Consider the following 21190-nt stretch of genomic DNA (forward strand, 5'->3'; position numbering starts at 1 on the left):
TGGGGGATCTGCACGCGCTATCTATTAGCCCTGCATGTCTTGAGTTCGGACCGAATGACTCTAAAGTCATTCTCAGACCGAGACACGGGTATATTCCCAAAGCGATTGGTACCCCCTTTAGGGCACAAATCATCTCCCTCTCGGCTCTGCCAATATCCGATAACGGGGACAGTGATAACCTCCTATGCCCTGTAAGGGCGCTGAGAGTTTAAATCACGTGTTCCGCCGCATTCAGGCGGTCCGAGCAGCTCTTTGTTTCTTTTGGCGGACGCACCAAGGGTCTCGCCGCCTCGAAACAGCCTGCCCAGGTGGATAGTGGACGCGATTGCAGCAGCTTACGCCTCCAAACACCTGCAGTGTCCTTTGGGTGTCAGAGCCCACTCCACTAGAGGCATGGCCTCTTCGTGGGCCTGGTCCAGCGGAATTTCTATTCACGATATTTGTATGGCGGCGGGCTGGGCCTCCCCATCTACATTCGTGAGGTTTTATAACCTGGAAGTTCCCGCCCTGCAGGCTAAACTGTTATCAGTATAAGTGGCATGTATGCTGCCCAGTCGCTTATGCGCAGACTATGTCCACATACTGGTTAATTTTCTGGTTGGCACCAGGGGAAGGATTCTTTTCCACAAATAGACCAGTGTTTCTGCTCTATTCCCTTTCCCTATACGTGTTTATGCACTGTGTGGGCCCGCGCTGCCGGCCACACCATTTCCACTGATGTATACAGACCGGCTATGCCGCTCTATCATTTATGTGAAGTGAAGTGCTTAGTACAGGTGTGGGCCCGACCGGCCACCTGTTTCAACGTTATGTTTTTCCCCGGTCTCCCTGGGATTCATGTGTTGGATGCTCGGCGCGCACGGCGTTGACAATGGGTTCCCGAAGCGTAAGCTACTTACGCAATACGAGAGAACCTCTCGTAAGAGAACGTACTCGGTTACCTAATGTAACCTCGGTTCTCTCTAGAAGAGGGAACGAGTATTGCGTAACCTGCCGTGACGCGCCACGAGCTTTTGCGCTTCAGACTATGAAAACCAGAGTTCAGCCTGTGAGCCCTCAATATATACACACTGGCCACACCCTTCTTGACGGTTAGAAGGGTGTGGAGGGCGCGAAGCGCCCTCATTGGGTGTGACGTCACGCCGGGCTCACTGGTAGGCTTAAGCAGTTGCCGCCTGGCAGCCAATGAGCACGCTTATACAGCTTGCTTTGGTCTGCCTGCCGCTGCACTGCGTTGACAATAAATGCAAAATTAAGGATAATTTTTTTGGCTTCAGATCTCGAAGAAAGAGAACTTTCCCGAAGCGTAAGCTACTTACGCAATACGAGAGAACCTCTTCTAGAGAGAACCGAGGTTACATTAGGTAACCGAGTACGTTTTTGTGGGCCACCTGAAAGAAACCACTTTTGGTTAAAATAGGTAAATTTCACAATAGTTCCAAAAATGTTTTTGATAGGCTACATATATGAAAGCTTTCACAAAATTAGCTTTAAGGGGAAGTAGTTTAAGGGTCTTTTCTGCCTTTTGTTAGTTTAATAAAGGCTTGTGCACTGTGCTCTTGGTTAACAGTTACATTTTTAATGGCTGTTTTGTTAATGTCATACTAACATATCTAATAGACAGTGTTCAGAGTTAGTTATCAGTGTTTTTATCTCTTCTCTGCAGGTGTTGGGCTTTGATGCTGTAAATAAATTGGAGAGTTTCCTGTCTCCTGTAAGCCGTGTGTGTGTGTGTGTGTGTGTGTGTGTGTGTGTGTGTTTCTGCATCCCCTCTTGATGGGTGGGGAGGAGGAGCTCATCAGCACTGACTGTTAGATATATATGGAGAAAGTCATAAAAGCCTGGTCTGATTTGTCACTGAAGTTGTTTGATGATTTCCTCTGTTCTGTCTAATAAGGTAACAGCGAGTGTGATTGGAGGGTTTTGAACCTCTTTCTCTCTCATTAAGGGGGCTGAGAGAGGACGCCTGTACTTCTGTATCAGTGCGGAGAAGCTTGTACTGGATGTTGAATGAATCAAGCAGAGAGAGATGGAGAGATGCCTGACACTCATTTTGCTGTCTTCAGTTATAATACTCATCACAGCTGGTAAGTACACATGAAATTGAAGAGTTTTTTTTTTTTTTTAAGGGCTATGTTATTTAAGATCTTAAAATTAAACTATACTGTAATGTGTTTTTTTAGATGCCTGTGTAATCACATTGTCACAATATATTGAATGTGCTCCTGTGTTTAACAGGCAGTTTATCTCTTTCTCTTTCTCTCTCTGTCTCTCCAATTTATAAAGAGCTACAAATAAGTTTTACATGAGTGTCTTCTTTTTTATTCAATATAATATATCGTTATCAAAATAATATTAATATTTATTAATTGAAACCCTAAGAGGTCATTATTGTAGTTTTTATGTCTTGTTGTGTTTTGATTGCAATTAAATTTTTCATGTGACATCAACATTGTAAATGTTGTCTCAATCTTCTGTTATCTAAAAAAAATTAAATAAATAAAACATTGATCACCTTTTCTCTGGATGAAAATGATTTAATGGTCATGTGTCAAACATTATTCTATAACCATGCAGGCATCTCTGTCCCTCGAGTTGAGTGGCCGTAAAATTGATCACACATTTGGAGTTCTGATTTGATAATTTTGATTTTGAAATATTAGTGACAGACATGTTAGCTTGAGCAAGTCCCATGAACATGTTTATAAAAAAAGAAAAATAATCACTCATTCATAATCCAGCAGGATAAATGCTGTATAATATTGTGTCAAGAAGTTGTGATCATGACAAACAAGACAAAAAACTAAAAAAAACTAAAGGCCTTTTATAGGGTTACAATGTTAGTGTCTTAAACAATGCCAAGTCCTCAGCTACAGAAGAACTATATAGAGGGAAAAATATATATTAAAAGAATACACCAGGTTTTATATAGGTTAAGCTCAATCAACATAATTTGTGGTATAATTTTTTACCTAAACATACAATTTTCAAAACATAAAAAGGGGTTTCTGTAAACTTTAAAATACTCACTGTCTCAATAATATAAAAACAAGACGTAAACTAATTTGTGTTAACATGATTATAAGGTGGAAAAAAATTATTACTAACCTTTTCTGTGCAAAGTTATTTCCAGTTTTAAACTTTGTTTCCATGACAACATAATGGTTTAAATCCTGTAATTGTTTTGAGTCAGCATAATTATTTTTTTGTTAATCAACACACCTATGATGTTGATTGAGCTAAACTTGTATTGAACTCTGAATATTCATTTTAAATACTCAGACGTATGTGTCCCATTTTCCAAGTTGTCCCACTTTGTAATGCTGTAAATGCTCTCATCCCTTCATCTTTCATCTCTCATTGTTACTGCTTAATATTTAGACAGTGTGAATGTGAGGCTGGTTGGTGGTCACAGTCGCTGTGCTGGTACAGTGGAGGTTCTTCATAGAGGTCAGTGGGGAACAGTGTGTGATAATATTTGGGATTTGGCTGATGCTGCAGTGGTGTGTAGAGAGCTGGACTGTGGAGAACCTGTAGATGCTCTAGGTGATGCTTATTTTGGACCAGGAACAGGACCAATCTGGTTGAGTTTTGTCATGTGTACTGGATCAGAGTCTACACTGAAAAACTGTGGGTCATTTGGATGGGGTAAAAGCAACTGTGATCATACTAATGATGCTGGAGTCATTTGCTCAGGTAAACATTTTACATATTAAAATTAAAATGCGCTTCCAGATTGGCTTCTAGTTTAGTTAGTTAGTTTTTTAAGTTTTAAAATGTTGACTTCAATAATAAATACATTTTAGATTTATATTTGTGGTTTTCTTTTGTGTTTTTACTTTATTCATTATAAGACTAAAAATAAAATGGCTCTGATGTACAAATCATTATCTTGAAGCCCCATAAATAAGCCATGCTTTTGTTGATCTGTGTTGTTCTTTCAGAAGTCCGGCTGGTTGGAGGTTCTCGCTGCTCTGGGAGGTTAGAGATACTTCATGATCAGTCGTGGGTTTCAGTGTGTGCCGCTGCCTTTGACCAGCAGGATGCAGAGGTTGTGTGTAGAGAGCTGGACTGTGGGGCTCCTGTACAGGTGCTGGGAGAAGATGCTTTTGGCAAAGGAGACGCTCAGATGTGGACACAAGAGATTCAGTGCAGAGGAAATGAGTCTCAGATTCACCTCTGTCCAACATCACCGTTAGATGAAAACAACTGTTCACATGAGCACAACATTGGTTTGCTGTGTACTGGTAACAGTTCAAAGTACAACAAAGCACATTTCGTTTCATTTTATTATAACAATTTAAATTTACAATAGCCTTTTCTCTTACATTCATAGACATAATAAATGTGAGGCTGGTAAATGGTAGCAGTCGCTGTGCTGGTAGAGTGGAGGTTCTTCATAGAGGTCAGTGGGGAACAGTGTGTGGTGATGGTTGGGATTTGGCTGATGCTGCAGTGGTGTGTAGAGAGCTGGACTGTGGAGAACCTGTAGATGCTCTGGGTGATGCTCATTTTGGACTGGGATCAAAACCGTTTTGGATGAAAAATGCAATGTGTAATGGATCAGAGTCTACACTTAAGAAATGTGGATTCATACAACCACCTCATCTTGATCTGTGTCTTCATAAGAGCGCTCAAGTCATTTGTTCAGGTAAGCTAAAGCTAAAAATCCTGTCTTAATGTACAAAACAATTGCACCAAAAGCAGTCATAATTTCATTTTCTGTGACCATTTTCCAGCTTCTTTTTGACAGCACAAACTGTTAAGGTCAGACTGTAATAAGAAAACTTGTTAAAAATAACATTTAGAAGCTTGTTTCTAACTCTACATTCTAATGTAATTCCCTGATAGGATTTATTCATAGACATTGTATAAATAATGTTTGTAGTGAATTTAATTACTCACAGTATCATTTGTATGTCGATGACACAATTATGTATTCTTGTGCCTCTACACCTGAGGCTGCCTGTGCGAATTTGCAGTCAGATTTCGCCTCATTACAATCCGCCTTGTTTGATTTGAAGCTACTTTTAAATGCAAAAAAGACGAAGGCATTGATATTTGCCCCCATAGGTACTAAAGTCCCAGTTCTTGCTATTAAGACACTCCAAGATGAAGTAATTGAACTTGTTGATACTTACAAGTATTTGGGTATCTGGCTTGATAAAGGTTTTACCTTTAAAAAACACATTGAAGCTCTCGCTATGAAACTTAAATTCACTCTGGCATTCTTATATAGATTAAAATCTTGCTTTTTTAGGACTATAAGAAAAAGACTGGTTGCAGGACTATTCCTGTCTCAGATAGATTATGGGGATATCATCTATCAATTTGCTTGTCCATCTACTCTGTCAATACTAGACCCTCTTTATCATGCGGCTCTCAGGTTCATTACAAATGCTGGCTATCAGACGCATCACTGCATCTTATACAATATGGTAAATTGGCCGTCACTTAAATCGCGCAGGATGCGACATTGGTGCATTTTTATTTATAAAGCGATTTTAGGTATCTTGCCGTCTTATATTTGTTTAAAATTTGTTCGTACTCAAAGTACATATCAATTAAGATCTAGTGATGTACTACTTTTTAAGGTACCAAGAATGAGGACAGAAGCAGGAAAGAGGGGTCTGTCTTACTATGGTCCTTCGTCCTGGAATGAACTCCAGTCTAGACTTAAGATTGGTGCGCTAATTTCCTTAGCTGCTTTTTAAAAAAAGAATATCTGATATGTGGACGGACATGTGCAATTGTTTTAATTAATGGTGGGTGGATATTGACTTCTAGCCCTTATTTCGTTTGTTTATATATTATAACCTCATTGCATCTTCACATGCAAATATTTTGTATATTTTGTGTAAATCTGCTTTGTATTTTATTTGTAATTTATTGTCTTGCAACCTATGATTGAACATGCTATACAGGACTCCCTTGTAAAAGAGACTGTGTCTCAATGGGACTTTTCCTGTTTAAAAAAAGGTTATATATTGTTAACATGAAAATGTTGAAATGTGAGCGGTCATGTAATGCATTTAGATTTTTACAGTAACAATAACTATACACTGTTTTGTATATGAGCCGTTTTTGTAGGTTACTTTCAAGTCCTTTTGGACTGGGAAAAAGTTTTGCTGATATGTATAACTGTCACGAACCGCTCTGAGACACGAAGGTGAGATCCAATTGCAGCTTTATTCAGAAGGGGACAATCCAGACACGTAAACAAATGAACAGGCAACAGGTCAAAGTCCAGGTAGGCAGTCCAAACAAACAAACACACAAGGCTGGGGACAAGGCAAACGGGTAATCCAGAGGCAGGCAGGGGACAAGGCAAACAGGTAATCCAAAGACAGACAGAAAGTCCAAGAAACCGAAATACAGGGAACCAAAGAAATGCTCAGAGATGCAGTGCAACACATACAAAACTACGCAGTGATTGAATGTGAAAACCAGGCTTATAAGGGGTGAGCTAAACAAGGTAATGACAAACAGGTGAATGTGATCAGTGAAGATGAGTCCGAGCAGTGAGTATGGGAAATGTAGTTGTGAGGGGAAAATGACAATCTGAAATGGAGTGCCCTCTGGTGGTTCTCGAGGGCACTCCAGCTGATGACCGTTACATAGCCCCCCCTCTAAAGAGTGGCTTCCAGACGCTCCTATGATTCTCTAGGAGGGAGGTGGAGTGGAGGCGGACTCGGGGGTGGGATGGAGGGCCAGGCCCGTGGAGCGGAAGAGGGCTTGGAGATTGAGGCTGCACAGACGTCCAGAGCGGAGCAAGCTGTGCAGGCGACCAGGGCGGAGCAGGTTGTGCTGGCTGTGCAGGGACCCAGGGCGGACCAGGCAGTTCAGGTGGCCAGGGTGGACCAGACCCTTCGGGCAGCCAGGACGGAGACAACACTTCGGGCGGCCAGGGCAGAGACGACCCTTCTGATAGCCATGGCGGCGCGGCCTCCATGATCCCATCCAGGGACCTACTGCCTCCCCCTAAAATCTTCTCGGGGGCAGCTATGGGGTCATGAGCTGGAACAGACCCTGGCTCAGGAACAGACACCGGCTCAGGAACAAAGGGAACAGACACTGGTTCAGGAACAGACACCGACTCAGGAACAGGAACAGGAACTGGCTCAGGAACAGGCACCGGCTCAGGAACAGACACCGTGGCAGCGACCATCTCTGCTGAGGGCTCAGGTTCAGGCGTGTCGGCAGCCATCTCTGCTGAGGGTTCAGGTTCAAGCGTGGTGGCGGCCATCTCTGCTGAGGGTTCAGGTTCAGGCGTGGTGGCGGCCATCTCTGCTGAGGGTTCAGGTTAAGGCGTGGTGGCGGCCATCTCTGCTGAGGGCTCAGGCGACGTAGCGGCGGCCATCTTGTCCGGAGACACTGGCTCGGCCATCTTGTCCGGAGACACTGGCTCGGCGGTGGCCATCTTGTCCGGAGACACTGGCTCGGCGGTGGCCATCTTGTCCGGAGACACTGGCTCGGCGGTGGCCATCTTGTCCGGTGACCCTTGCTTGGCGTCGGCCATCTTGTCCAGAGACACAGGCTTGGCGGCGGTCATCTTGTCCGGAGACACTGGCTCGGCGGTGGCCATCTTGTCCGGAGACACTGGCTCGGCGGTGGCCATCTTGTCCGGAGACACTGGCTCGGCGGTGGCCATCTTGTCCGGTGACCCTTGCTTGGCGTCGGCCATCTTGTCCAGAGACACAGGCTCGGCGGTGGCCATCTTGTCCGGAGACACTGGCTTGGCGGACGTGACGTGAACAGTCTCTGGCTGGTTAGGCGCGACGTGAACAGACTCTGGATCGGCAGACGTGACGTGAAGCGTCTCTGGATCGACAGACGTGACGTGAACAGTCTCTGGATTGGCAGACGTGATGTCGTGAAGCTCTGGCTCGGCAGGACTGACGTGAAGCTCTGGCTCGGCAGGACTGATGTGAAGCTCTGGCTTGGCAGGACTGACGTGAGGTGCAGACTTGGCCGGGCTGGCGTGGAGCGCAGGCTCGGCAGAGACCTCGACGGAAAGAGACTCTGGAACAGTGGTTTTGGCAGGACGAGACCCCGTTCGGCCGATCTTCTTGGCCCTCCGTGCTGACATGAGCGGTGAGTCCATCACGCTGGACATTAATCTAGAACATCCAGAGACCGATCCGGTGATGGGCCTGATGGGTCGCATGACGTGAAGATTCTCAGGCTTAGAGATTCTCGTGAGTTTGCGGGGTTCTTCCTCCGCAAGGCCCACAGTAAATGATGATCCGCTCAAGGAAAGGGCCAAGTCAATATACTGTTCAAGAGTCCCGTTAGGGTCATGCAATGGCATACGGTAGTTGAGTGACTCAGATAGTCCTCTGCTAAAAAATATCATTAGACATACCTCATCCATGTAAGTCAGAGGAGCAAGCTTCAAAAAGTCCATTACATAATTCTCGATGGGTCGATCTCCTTGACAGAGACATATAATTTGTGCTGCTGGATTCATCGATGGGTCTGGGTCTTACTTGGCTGCTGGATCTGTGTTGGCATAGTTTTCTGTCACGAACCGCTCTGAGACACGAAGGTGAGATCCAATTGCAGCTTTATTCAGAAGGGGACAATCCAGACACGTAAACAAATGAACAGGCAACAGGTCAAAGTCCAGGTAGGCAGTCCAAACAAACAAACACACAGCTGATGACCGTTACAATAATATGTTTTCATAATAAATATATTTTATTTCAGAAGATAAAGGAAAATATGATTTCCCGTTGATTGATATATTAATTATTTGACTGACTCATTATTGAAGTTCTCTAAATTTAAATTTAGTTTTTTCCTGTTTTATTCTTTCAGAAGTCCGACTGGTTGGAGGTTCTCGCTGCTCTGGGAGGTTAGAGATACTTCATGATCAGTCGTGGGTTTCAGTGTGTGACGCTGCCTTTGACCAGCAGGATGCAGAGGTTGTGTGTAGAGAGCTGGACTGTGGGGCTCCTGTACAGGTGCTGGGAGAAGATGCTTTTGGCAAAGGAGACGCTCAGATGTGGACACAAGAGATTCAGTGCAGAGGAAATGAATCTCAGACTCACCTCTGTCCAACATCACCATCACATGAAAACAACTGTTCTCATGAAAATGATGTTGGACTGGTGTGTGCAGGTTTGAGCCTTTTTTAAATAAACTGAAATCAAATTTAATGTTTCCAAAATCTACTCTAAATATTAATAAATTGTATCATAGTTTTTTCTCTTATTGTGATACTTTTTTCCTCATTCTTTCCTTTTGTCCATATGTCTTTACTCCCTCTTTATTTACTTTATAGACAATTTAAGAGTAAGGCTGGTTGGTGGTCACAGTCGCTGTGCTGGTACAGTGGAGGTTCTTCATAGAGGTCAGTGGGGAACAGTGTGTGGTGCTGGTTGGGATTTGCCTGATGCTGCAGTGGTGTGTAGAGAGCTGGACTGTGGAGAACCTGTAGATGCTCTTGGTGATGCTCATTTTGGACCAGGATCAGGACCAATCTGGGCAAATCGCACGTTATGTTCGGGATCAGAATCTACACTGAAGAACTGTGGAACAGTAAATTGGGCTTTGTATGACTGTGATCATACTAAAGATGCAGGAGTAATCTGCTCAGGTAAACTGCTCCAAACCCTGCACTGTTTTTAGATCACTGATATTTCAACTATCTTAAAGGGAAAGTTCAACCAAAAATGAAAAATCAGTCATCATTTACTTTGTCTTTCAAACCTCTATGACTTTGTTCTGTAGAGCACACAATGTTTTTTTTTGTTTTGTTTTTTTTACTTTCATTATATTGAAAAGACTACCAGGATATTCTGTAAAATTCCCTTTTTATGTTCCATAAAAATGAAAGTCATATGATATGGGTTGACATGAGAGATTGAGTAATTTGACTGTTTTACTCCTTTCCCATTAATAAGTGGTGCTTTATGGTAGAACAATAATGACAAGAATTACACACCTTTAAATAAACAAAATTGAAATGTTTCTTATCTCTTGCTACTTCAGGTGTCAGGCTTATTGGAAACTCCAGTTGCTCTGGGAGGTTGGAGATGCTTGATGATCAGTCGTGGGTTTCAGTGTGTGACGCTGCCTTTGACCAGCAGGATGCAGAGGTTGTGTGTAGAGAGCTGGACTGTGGGGCTCCTGTACAGGTGCTGGGAGAAGATGCTTTTGGCAAAGGAGACGCTCAGATGTGGGCACAAGAGATTCAGTGCAGAGGAAATGAGTCTCAGATTCACCTCTGTCCAACATCCTTACATAAAAACAGCTGTTCACATTATAATTACCAGGGGCTGATCTGTGCTGGTGAGTTAAAAGAATATAGTAATATCATACCTTTTACTAATAGGGTGCATCTCAGTCAGCTTCATATTTCACAGTCAGAACACTGACCAAGGAGCCAGCCATTTTAAGATCTGTCTCAATCACAAAATCCTTCAAGTTCACTGAAATGTTCGCTCCCTAAAAATCCCACAATGCATTCTAAAAACTAGATGCTCACTATGTTCCCCTTAATGGAAATTCTGTTAAGTGCAAAACAAATCGCACAAACCAATATGTCAGTATAAACATCAGTAGATAAGTAGTGAACAGTGTTGTAAATATTTATAATTCAAATTTGGCTAAAATGTTTCAGATATATATAACAACAATCAAAGTATATTTCATAACATACTTTAAACGGCAAAAAGAAATGTCAGAAAGATGTTATGTGTGTTGTTAATAAATACCTGTGGTGACGTTTTATGACACAAGCACCTAGTCATATCACCGGAATTGAAAAATCAGTGTCCAAATGTGTAGTGAGCCAGTGTGCTTTACCAGTGCTGAATTTGTGTACACAATTTACTGATACGCGAACTAGTGTGTTTACAGAGATGCAATCACGGTCTCTATCTGTATTTTTCTGTCACTTAGATAAAAAGTATGTGAGGCTGGTTGGTGGTAACAGTCGCTGTGCTGGTAGAGTGGAGGTTCTTCATAGAGGTCAGTGGGGAACAGTGTGTCACTATGACTGGGATTTGCCTGATGCTGCAGTGGTGTGTAGAGAACTGGACTGTGGAGAACCTGTAGATGCTCTGAGTGATGCTTATTTTGGACCAGGATCAGGACCAATATTGATAGATGTATTATGCACTGGATCAGAGTCAACACTGAAGAAGTGTGGGTCAGCAGGATGGAGCGTACATGTCTGTACTCACAATTATGATGCCGGTGTCATCTGTTCGGGTGAATAATTTAACTGATTGCCCATTAATTTGTTGTGACATAAAAAATAGTTTGTTTGAAAAACTGTTTGTATGTTTATTGTATTTAACTATCAAGCATTTGTTTTTGTCTACTGTGCACTGTCATTCCTGTAATATTAAAAGGTCATAAAGCTTCCAGACTCGTTAATGGACCTCACCTGTGCTCTGGGAGGTTAGAGATACTTGATGATCAGTCGTGGGTTTCAGTGTGTGACGCTGCCTTTGACCAGCAGGATGCAGAGGTTGTGTGTAGAGAGCTGGACTGTGGGGCTCCTGTACAGGTGCTGGGAGAAGATGCTTTTGGCAAAGGAGACGCTCAGATGTGGACACAAGAGATTCAGTGCAGAGGAAATGAATCTCATATTTCATTTTGCTCAATTTCATTATCACACAAACAAAGCTGTACCAGTGACTATAATGTGGGACTGATCTGCTCTGGTAAATTATAAATATTCATTGTCTCTTTGTTTGTATTTAAAACAGTATATGTTCTCTGTCAGCTGCATTATACTTTATTTTAACCTCTATGTCCTTTATTCAGGTTACACAGAGGCCAAACTGATGAACGGTTCAGACTCCTGTTCTGGAAGAGTGGAGCTTCGGTTCCTCAATGAATGGGGCTCAGTGTGTGATGCATGCTGGGATATGAGAGCTGCCAGCGTCCTTTGTAGACAGCTGAATTGTGGGATTGCTGTGTCTGTTGTGGGATCAGACTGGTTTGGAGAGGGAGGTGGTGAAATCTGGGCTGATGTATTTGATTGTGACGGGAATGAAACAAAACTCTCAGAATGTTCCATCTCTTCATGGAGTCGAGCTGAATGTTCTCATAGACAAGATGTTGGAGTCCTCTGCTCTGGTAAAATTATATTTGACACTCAGAGCATTATGCTCTTTTTCACCATGTTATAACATAATTCTTATTTTAGTAAAACCTCAGATCTTCTCCTCAGGTTCCTCTCTGGCTGTTCATGATGGTCTGGTGCGGTTGTCTGGAGAGAGACAGTGTGAGGGGGAGCTGGAAGTTTCCATCCATCAGGTCTGGAGGAGAGTTCTGCTGGACTCCTGGAGTCTCACTGAATCCTCTGTGGTCTGCAGACAGCTGGGCTGTGGCTCTGTGCTGAACTTCTCCGGCTCCTCTTCATCCAGTCCTGAACACAGTCATGAGTGTGTGATGGGCTTCCAGTGCTCTGGGAGTGAAGCTCATCTGGGGAACTGCAGCTCTCCACAAACTCTCAACTGCAGCTCCACACAACAGCTGTCAATCACCTGCCTTGGTGAGAACAACAACATCTGGGCAGATTCTTCAGTTGTTAGTGATCAATAATGTGTTTTTCTCTCTCTGAATATCAGGTCGCGGGTCCATCAGGCTGGTGGGTTCTGGGGGAGACTGTGCAGGGAGGCTGGAGGTTTTTCACAGCGGCTCATGGGGGACAGTGTGTGATGACTCCTGGGATATTAAAGATGCCCATGTGGTGTGCAGACAGCTGCAGTGTGGAGTGGCCCTCAGTAACCAGCAGGTACCAGCCTGGTTTGGTCCTGGTTCTGGACCCATATGGCTGGATGAGGTGGAGTGTGAGGGGAATGAGACGTCCCTGTGGAACTGCTCTTCTCCAGGCTGGGGGAAACATGACTGTCAACACAAGGAGGATGTAGGAGTCGTGTGCTCAGGTGAACACAACTAAAAAAAACTTTTTTGTAACATTTAAAATCTAAAATATTATTTGGTATATTTCAGTAATCCATATATATATGTAAAATTCAGTAGTTGAAATAAATGGAGTTCGATTAAAGCTATTAGGTTGTGTTCATGTTTCCATCAAGAGTTTAAAGAGATCAGGTTAACTGAGGGCTGTGAAGGGAATGTGGAGGTTTTCTACAATGGATCCTGGGGTAATGTGTGCTGGAACCAGATGGAATTAGACACAGTGAGTCTGATCTGTCAAGAGCTGAACTGTGGAAGATCTGGTGCTTTTTCCAATTCTATAACAAGGGTGGAATCAGCTCGTAACTGGCTGGATAAAATAAAATGTCGACCACATGATACAAATCTGTGGCAGTGTCCGTCTTCACCTTTGGGAAAGAATGACTGTGGTGAAGATGAAGTGGCTAAAATCACCTGCTCAGGTAAGGTATAATATAATATATTCTCCACCTGAAGTGCTGCCATGACAGATTCGAACGTCCGTTGTCCTATTTCTGGTCTCCATGTTAATACTAGATAAAAACAGCAACTGAATTAATTAAACAGATTTTTTTTTTAACACTACTAAGAATACAAATAAGCTCAGGGTCAAGCCAATAAAATTAAGGAATTCTGTTTTGAGCACTACCCCACAAACATGTATGAATTGCATTCTGTGCCAAATACAGATGAGACAAAAGGAGCATGGCTTGCAGCACCATGAGTTAAAATACTCCCCAAATAAGGTATATGACTGCTGCTTATCATTTTGGGGACAAAAATCCCACTGAACTTCACTGCGATCTGCAGCTGTATTGGGAAATTAACGCCCACCTGTTATCAGTGTAGTTTAACTCAGGCCGCTTCATGTCATCTACTCACATTGAACTCTTGACAGCTGCGGCACTGCCAAAAGACAGTCATTGTAAAGACTCTGTAAATTGTCAGCATTATGGAGACATATCCTTTTTTTGTAACACTTTACTAAAAAGGTTTCATTAGTTAACATTAGCATGTTTATTAATAAATATTAACAATAATGAATAATGTTTATAATGGTCTAACTTGTGAATCCAGAACATGAAAGTCTTGAATCCCCTCGAAGCTATTTTTCTACATTTCCCTACCAGAGACAGTGTTCAGGTAAGTTAATTTGATGGCAAAGAACATCATAACAGTCATGTGACCAGAATAGTACTTTTCTGGATATTAATGTGTTGTCTTCTATGTGCAATTTAGAACGCCTTCCTCTCAGATTGAGTGGAGGTTTGGGCCGGTGCTCTGGGAGGCTGGAGGTGTATCATAACGCTGTGTGGGGGTTCAGTCTGTGCTGATCTGTGGGACATCAGCGATGCTCAGGTGGTCTGCAGGCAGCTGGGTTGTGAAGCAGCACTGAGGGCTGATGGGAATTCAGTCTTTGGTGCTGGTAAAGGTGTTGTGTGGCTGAACAGAGTCGAGTGCAGAGGGAATGAGATTCACCTGTGGGACTGTCCTCTCTCCCTGAAGAACCACACTGACTGCTCCCACAAAGAGCACGCTGGACTCACCTGTGCAGGTCAGAGCAAAACACTGAGCAATTGTAGTCATTTGAATAATATCTCTGTATTTGCATGAAATCGAATGTGTCTGTGTCTGTTTTGCCAGATTTGTCAGTGTCCACTACTCCTGCCACAACAACATCAGCTTCTCCTCCAGTTTCTCAGACAGTGCGCTCAACATCAGTCACTCCTCCACAAACTCCTCCAGTGTCTCTCTCTGTGCTTGTGGTTGTACTGGGAGTTTTGCTCTTACTGCTCTTAGTGCCACTGCTTATACTGATTCAGCAGAACAGAGTGATGAGGAGAGGTAGGAGAGATCCAGAGACTGTCATATTGTGTCTTAATCAGGGTGTGATCAGTCATGTGTTGTGAACTGACAGCAGGTTTGTCTGTCTACACTCACAGCTCTCTCTAAGAGGAGACACAGGACGACGACTGAGGCCGTTTATGAGGAGATTCATCACAGACCCACTAATAGACAGAGTTTCTTCACTCAGAGGGGTGAGTAAATGTCATAGAGTCTGATTTGAGGAGATCATAATCACTTTATTCATAGCGGAGAGTAGAGTTAATCACATATATCCATTTGTGTTATCTGAAATGATACAGGGTTAGTGTTGTGATTCAAAGGATTTGGGGATTTTGGTTGATTTACACCTGTGAACGTGTGTCTGATTAATCTACTTCTCCATAATAGGAAGTGTCATTTCAGAAGAACAGCATTCTGAGTATGAAGATGCTGATGAGCTTCTTTCAGGTTAGAGGACTCAAGTATAAATCAATATATCTGCAACATACAGAAATTAATGGATGTTGAATTAATTAAAAACATTCTCTTAGCTGGTTATCTTAACTGAGTTTAAAGTATATAAAACATCCAGCATGTAATAATTCAGATAAGGATTTATTGAATCTCTCTTTTTTTTATCGATGCTTTTTAAAGCAAATTCTGCAGTAGGAGCCGCACCTGACTACTATGACATCACCACCACTGAAGGGTCAAATAAAGGTCAGTGACTTGAACTCATTTCACTAAATTAAATGAACTATTGGGCCTCTGTATAGTAAAAGCAGTTTTTGTTTATTTCCTCCTTGCTGTTAACTCATTTAGAAGAGCAGCAAATCACACCTGAGAATTATGATGATATAATCACTGTTGGACTGAGATCTCGTGATACAGGTTTATTTCTTATTATCATTTCTACAGGTTTTAACAATATAGATTTATATGCATTTTAATTATACATATGCACTGTTTCAAAATCCAAAATCTTGCACATTTAATGGATGCATTTAATTTTTCATTATTTTGTTTATTTGTCTCTTTTGACTTGCCAGAAAATTATGATGATGTCATCATTGTACGGCAATTCTCCAAGGATAAAGCAGGTGTGGGATTCAAATTACTAGAGGGTGTTCAGGAGGAATATGATGATGTGAAGTATATCAGGGAATGTATGAGTGGCATGTTTGGTACGTTACTGACATTTTTTTTACCTTGAATTTACGTTTTGTTTTTTATAATCGTTTTATAATATCAATTTCTGTGATCATGATAGTTCATTTAACTTGACTGCCAATATTGATGTGTTCATTTATAATACTTTTTAAAGCATATATTGATAAATTAATTTGCTCTTGTTTTCTAATAATAGACTATGATGATGTGGAGGAGGAGCCAGGAAAACAGGGAGGGACTTTATAACTGAAACGACAATCACTGCCTCAAATCCTTTCAAAGCTTTTACGTTTTCTGTAGAGTTTAAGTGTCTTTGATGCTATACAAGTGCTGTTCGCCAATCTTTTATGTAACATTTTGTATTGAAATCTACTAAATCAATTACGTTTAATCAGTTTTTGATTGTAATTGTTATAATATCAGATGCTTTAACTTCCACTGATCCAGTCTTTAATATTTCACAGCCTCTTAAAAATATAAATAAATATAAAAAATAAAAAATATAATTTTTCTTTTGAATGTAGACCCACTGATGGTGGAAATATATATTTAGCTAAAGAACGTTGGAATGTACTTTGGGAAATAAGTTTACAAACAGCAGCTGTGATCAAGGATCTTTCCCTCAAAAGAATGTAATGACTCTCTAACTGAGCAGAAGAGCATGTTGTTCACTTTATGTCCTGCAGAGGGTTTTTTGAGAAACAGTACACGGGGTGCCTACAGCATGCATTTTATGTACTTGTTTCATATTTCTGTCCAATTTTACTGTTGTTGTGATTTTTTTTTTTTTTTTTTTTTTTTTCTTTCCTGTTTAGGAATTAAAATCAGACTGACTATGCTATGTGCATGGATATTATGTCATTATTATTATTATTATTATCATTATTGTGAATTTTGTTTCAACAAACTGTTTTCTGCACACAAAATGCAAAAGTTCAATACAATTCTATGAAATGTTATATACTTTTATTCAGGAATAGACCTTTGATATGCATTTCTGTCTTCTCAGTGTTTGTTGTCAGCAGTTAGTTATCAGTGCTTGTATCTCTGCAGGTGTCAGACTCTGGCGCTGTATGTACACTGAAGTGTTTCCCACACTCACTGTCATGACAGCTGGGTGAGTTTATCATGTTTGTATCTTCAGTAAATTGTCTGAAAGGTGGAGGAGTACCGTTCATCAACAGAAGCATTCTCTTGATATTTATGGAGATATATTGGCATTAGATATATATGGAGATATATTGGCATTCTCTTGATATATATGGAGATTTATTGGCTGATTTGTTGTTGTAACTGTTCTCTAAGTTTAACTCTGTATATGATTAGTGGTCGTCAGAAGCCCCTCCCCTCTCTCTACCTTTATCTTTCTCCCCAGAGCAGACAACAGTCTCTTTTTCTTCAGAATTGCTAGAGAGCTGATGAAAAGTTGGTAACACTTTACAATACGGGTGCACTAATCTGCATTAATTCATGCTTAACTAATGGGTTATCAGAATATCTGCTCCCATGTTCATGGATCCCGGCACATGTATCGCTCTTACTGAGTGAAGATTGTACTGTGCCTACAGAAGGCGGCGGTGTGCCAGCCTGTTTATCGGACGAGACCTGAGACCCCCTTGATGATTTATATAGATTACCACTGTCATGCTGTCCGATTGGACCAGGACATGGTGCCCCCTGAGATCTGACTGGAACTCCTTGAAGCCCAGAAGTACTGTCATAATTTCCCCAACCAGTCTTGGAGGCAACCATCACGACTACTAGAAGGAAAGTAGTTGTGATGGATGCTGTCCAAGACTGGTTGGGGCGCCCTATGATGAAACCGAGCCCAGTTCTACACCTAACTGATACAGATGGAGCGATTTCCAGGGGACCAGGGCTTTGGTACAGCCGAGGGTCACCCTGAGAGTGAGGCAGCCCTCACGCCACGCTCGAGGTAGGATGCGGGCATTCAACCAGTGTTGTAGTTGCCACATATGTAACAGGCCCAAGGAAATACTGAGGAGGCTACTTCCATGAGGCCCAGTAGGGTCTGGGGGAACATTTTCAGGGGGAGGTTGTCCCCAACTTTGAATGACGCAACTAGTCCCTGAATTTTCAGGGAGCGTTCCGGCAAAATCCAGGCATCTGGGACGAATCGAATACTGCCCCCAGGAACGAGATCCGCTGGCTGGGGGACAGCAAGCTTTTGCTCAGCTTGATCCTGAACCCCAGACTTTCCAAATAGCTGAGAAGCAGAGATCTGCGCGCACATAGCTCCTCCTTCAATTGGGCTAAGAACAACCAATCATCAAGGTAATTCAGGATGCGTACTCCAATCTATTTCAGCGGGAGAGGGCCACATCCACGCATTTCGTGAAGGTGCATGGAACTAGGGCCAGTCCAAATGGTGGGACTGTATCTTGGTAAGACACCCCTTCAAATGCAAATCTCAAGAACGTTCTGTGATGGGAAGCTACTACATGTATATGAAAGTATGCATTTATGCAATATCCTTTATCCTTGTCCTTGTGGGGAAATTTTTTGGTTCCCATGAGGGAAACCGCTTATAAATCTTATGGCATTACTCGTATATTACTTCCAAACTTTTATAGGTTATTGATATAATTTGTTATGAGCTAAAAGTGTCTTCTTCAGAAATCCTGCCTTTTATTTATATTTATATTTTAATTTTTTTATACTTGCCATTTCACAAGAGAAATTACATAAAAAACTCTCATCCAAACGGTAAAATACTGAAAAATATGAGGGTACAGTACAGGGTGCTTTGGCAGATATGTACTGTAGTACTGGCTCTCTCTGCTGGTCACAATGTGAACAACATGCTTATTTTTACTATGGTTATGGTTTTTGTGGGCCATCTGAAACCACTTTTGTGGAATTAGGTCAATTTCACATTAGTCAAAGGAATTATTTGACATGCACTGAAGGAAGGTGTCACAAAATTAAGTTTGTGATGTTTTCCACCCCTCTGTGTAATTAGAGCTAACTTTTGCACTGTGTCCTTGCAAGCATTTATTAACTTAATGTTTTTAATGCCATTTTACAATAGTAGGCTATCCATTTTACAGAGTTGAGTTTATTACGTGTTAATATCATGCTAACATAATGTATACATTAATAGACAGTGTGTAGGACATTCACAGTTAGTTATCAGTGCTTTTATCTCTTCTCTGCAGGTGTTGGGCTTTGATGCTGTAAATAAACTGGAGAGTTTCCTGTCTCCTGTAAGTCAGTGAAATACGTGTGTGTGTGTGTGTGTGTGTGTGTGTGTGTGTGTGTGTGTGTGTGTTTCTGCATCCCCTCTTGATGGGTGGGGAGGAGGAGCTCATCAGCACTGACTGTTAGATATATATGGAGAAAGTCATAAAAGCCTGGTCTGATTTGTCACTGAAGTTGTTTGATGATTTCCTCTGTTCTGTCTAATAAGGTAACAGCGAGTGTGATTGGAGGGTTTTGAACCTCTTTCTCTCTCATTAAGGGGGCTGAGAGAGGACGCTTGTACTTATGTATCATCAGTGCGGAGAAGCTTGTACTGGATGTTGAATGAATCAAGCAGAGAGAGATGGAGAGATGCCTGACACCTTGGCATTCAATTATAATACTCATCACAGCTGGTAAGTAGACAATGAATGAAAGTGATGTTATTTTCAGAAATTCAGTATTTGTATTGTTCAAAAACTCAAAATTAAGTTTGACTGTAATGTGGTGCCTCAGATGATAATATAATAATAATAATAATAATAATGAATGCATTTGTTATTTACAGATCATCAGATTATTAGATCTCTGCTTAATTTTCACATGACAAAAAACTGTACACAATTTCTCTTGTAAGCTGCAAATTATTTAATCGCATTTGTCAAACATAATTTTACAAAAGTTAAAACTATTTACTTATCCATGATTAAGCAGTGTGTATATATATATATATATATATATATATATATATATATATACAGTACAGAAATGGCTTTTGTTACATCCATACCAATTTTTTTTTTTTTATATATAGTTTGAGATCCTAAAGAAAATTAAGCTGTGATCAAACATTTTTGTGAAAAACCAAGAAAAAAAAAGAATAATACATGGCACCTTATGGCTTCCATATTGCACCATTATCATGTCAACAGCTAAACAGGTCCACTGCACCATACAAAGAAAAAAAGGAAGAAATATTAATTTACACAACTTAGTTGTCTCTTTTTTACCCTGTGTATGTATTTTTCTCTTCCTCTTTTCTGCTCTCCCTTTATCTTTCTCTCATTGTGTCAGCTCTCTCAGCATCAGTCCATGTGAATGTGAGGTTGGTTGGTGGTCCCAGTCGCTGTGCTGGTAGAGTGGAGGTTCTTCATAGAGGTCAGTGGGGAACAGTGTGTCACTATGACTGGGATTTGGCTGATGCTGCAGTGGTGTGTAGAGAGCTGGACTGTGGAGAACCTGTAGATGCTCTGGGTGATGCTCATTTTGGACCAGGATCAGGACCAATCTGGATGAGTTATGTCATGTGTAAAGGATCAGAGTCAACAGTGGAGAAGTGTGGATCAGGAGGATGGGAAAAACACAACTGTGATCATAGTAAAGATGCTGGAGTCATCTGCTCAGGTAATATATATGTATAACGTTTTGTATTTCCTTATTGGTTTCTCATTGATTTTAATTGTTAAAATGTTTAATTATTCAGTCATTCAAAAGCAAATCAACAAATCATTTTTGTTGATCTATGTTGTCCTATTTAGAAGTCAGGCTGGTTGGAGGTTCTCGCTGCTCTGGGAGGTTAGAGATACTTTATGATCAGTCGTGGGTTTCAGTGTGTGACGCTGCCTTTGACCAGCAGGATGCAGAGGTTGTGTGTAGAGAGCTGGACTGTGGGGCTCCTGTACAGGTGCTGGGAGAAGATGCTTTTGGAAAAGGAGACGCTCAGATGTGGACACAAGAGATTCAGTGCTGAGGAAATGAGTCTCAGATTCACCTCTGTCCAACATCACCATTAGATGAAAACAACTGTTCACATGATCACAACATTGGGTTGCTGTGTACTGGTAACAGTTCAAAATGTAACAGAGCAGTTTTATTTCATTTTATTTTGACATTTTACATGTCAACTCACTTTTTTTCTATTGCCTTTCTCTCTTTCTTTCGTTCCAAGACATAAGAAATGTGAGACTGGTAAATGGTAGCAGTCGGTGTGCTGGTAGAGTGGAGGTTCTTCATAGAGGTCAGTGGGGAACAGTGTGTGGAGTTGGCTGGGATTTGGCAGATGCTGCAGTGG

At 41.6% G+C, this 21190-nt stretch overlaps 3 protein-coding genes across 3 annotated transcripts in view; all 3 read left to right on the plus strand.

Moving 5' to 3' along the window:
- LOC311082259 (scavenger receptor cysteine-rich type 1 protein M130-like) overlaps positions 1–6954 on the plus strand; it is a gene marked incomplete at both ends in the record, with an annotated part of 35325 nt that extends 28371 nt beyond the window's left edge. The window contains 3 exons of the mRNA XM_084112990.1: positions 1667–1721; positions 3382–3546; positions 6668–6954. Coding sequence (XP_083969116.1) covers positions 1667–1721; positions 3382–3546; positions 6668–6954 — 507 coding nt within the window. The remainder of the gene's footprint in view (positions 1–1666; positions 1722–3381; positions 3547–6667) is intronic.
- Positions 6955–8472: 1518 nt separating this feature from the next.
- On the plus strand, positions 8473–20869 carry LOC311082260 (scavenger receptor cysteine-rich type 1 protein M130-like; the record flags this gene model as incomplete). The annotated part of the gene is made up of 3 exons (XM_084112991.1): positions 8473–8548; positions 8821–9123; positions 20658–20869. 3 exons carry the CDS (start codon positions 8473–8475, stop codon positions 20867–20869), a joined length of 591 nt encoding a protein of 196 aa, XP_083969117.1.
- On the plus strand, positions 11123–20540 carry LOC311081442 (scavenger receptor cysteine-rich type 1 protein M130-like; the record flags this gene model as incomplete). The annotated part of the gene is made up of 16 exons (XM_084111979.1): positions 11123–11174; positions 11364–11678; positions 11782–12096; positions 12191–12514; positions 12591–12908; positions 13062–13364; positions 13999–14064; positions 14246–14476; positions 14566–14766; positions 14865–14960; positions 15157–15216; positions 15403–15468; positions 15571–15639; positions 15798–15932; positions 20194–20253; positions 20329–20540. The coding sequence occupies 16 exons, from the start codon at positions 11123–11125 to the stop codon at positions 20538–20540; spliced, it is 2823 nt and encodes a 940-aa protein (XP_083968105.1).
- Positions 20870–21190: the final 321 nt, after the last annotated feature.

This window comes from Abramis brama, assembly GCF_963993115.1.
Source record: "Abramis brama genome assembly, chromosome: 4".
Lineage (NCBI taxonomy): Eukaryota > Metazoa > Chordata > Actinopteri > Cypriniformes > Leuciscidae > Abramis > Abramis brama.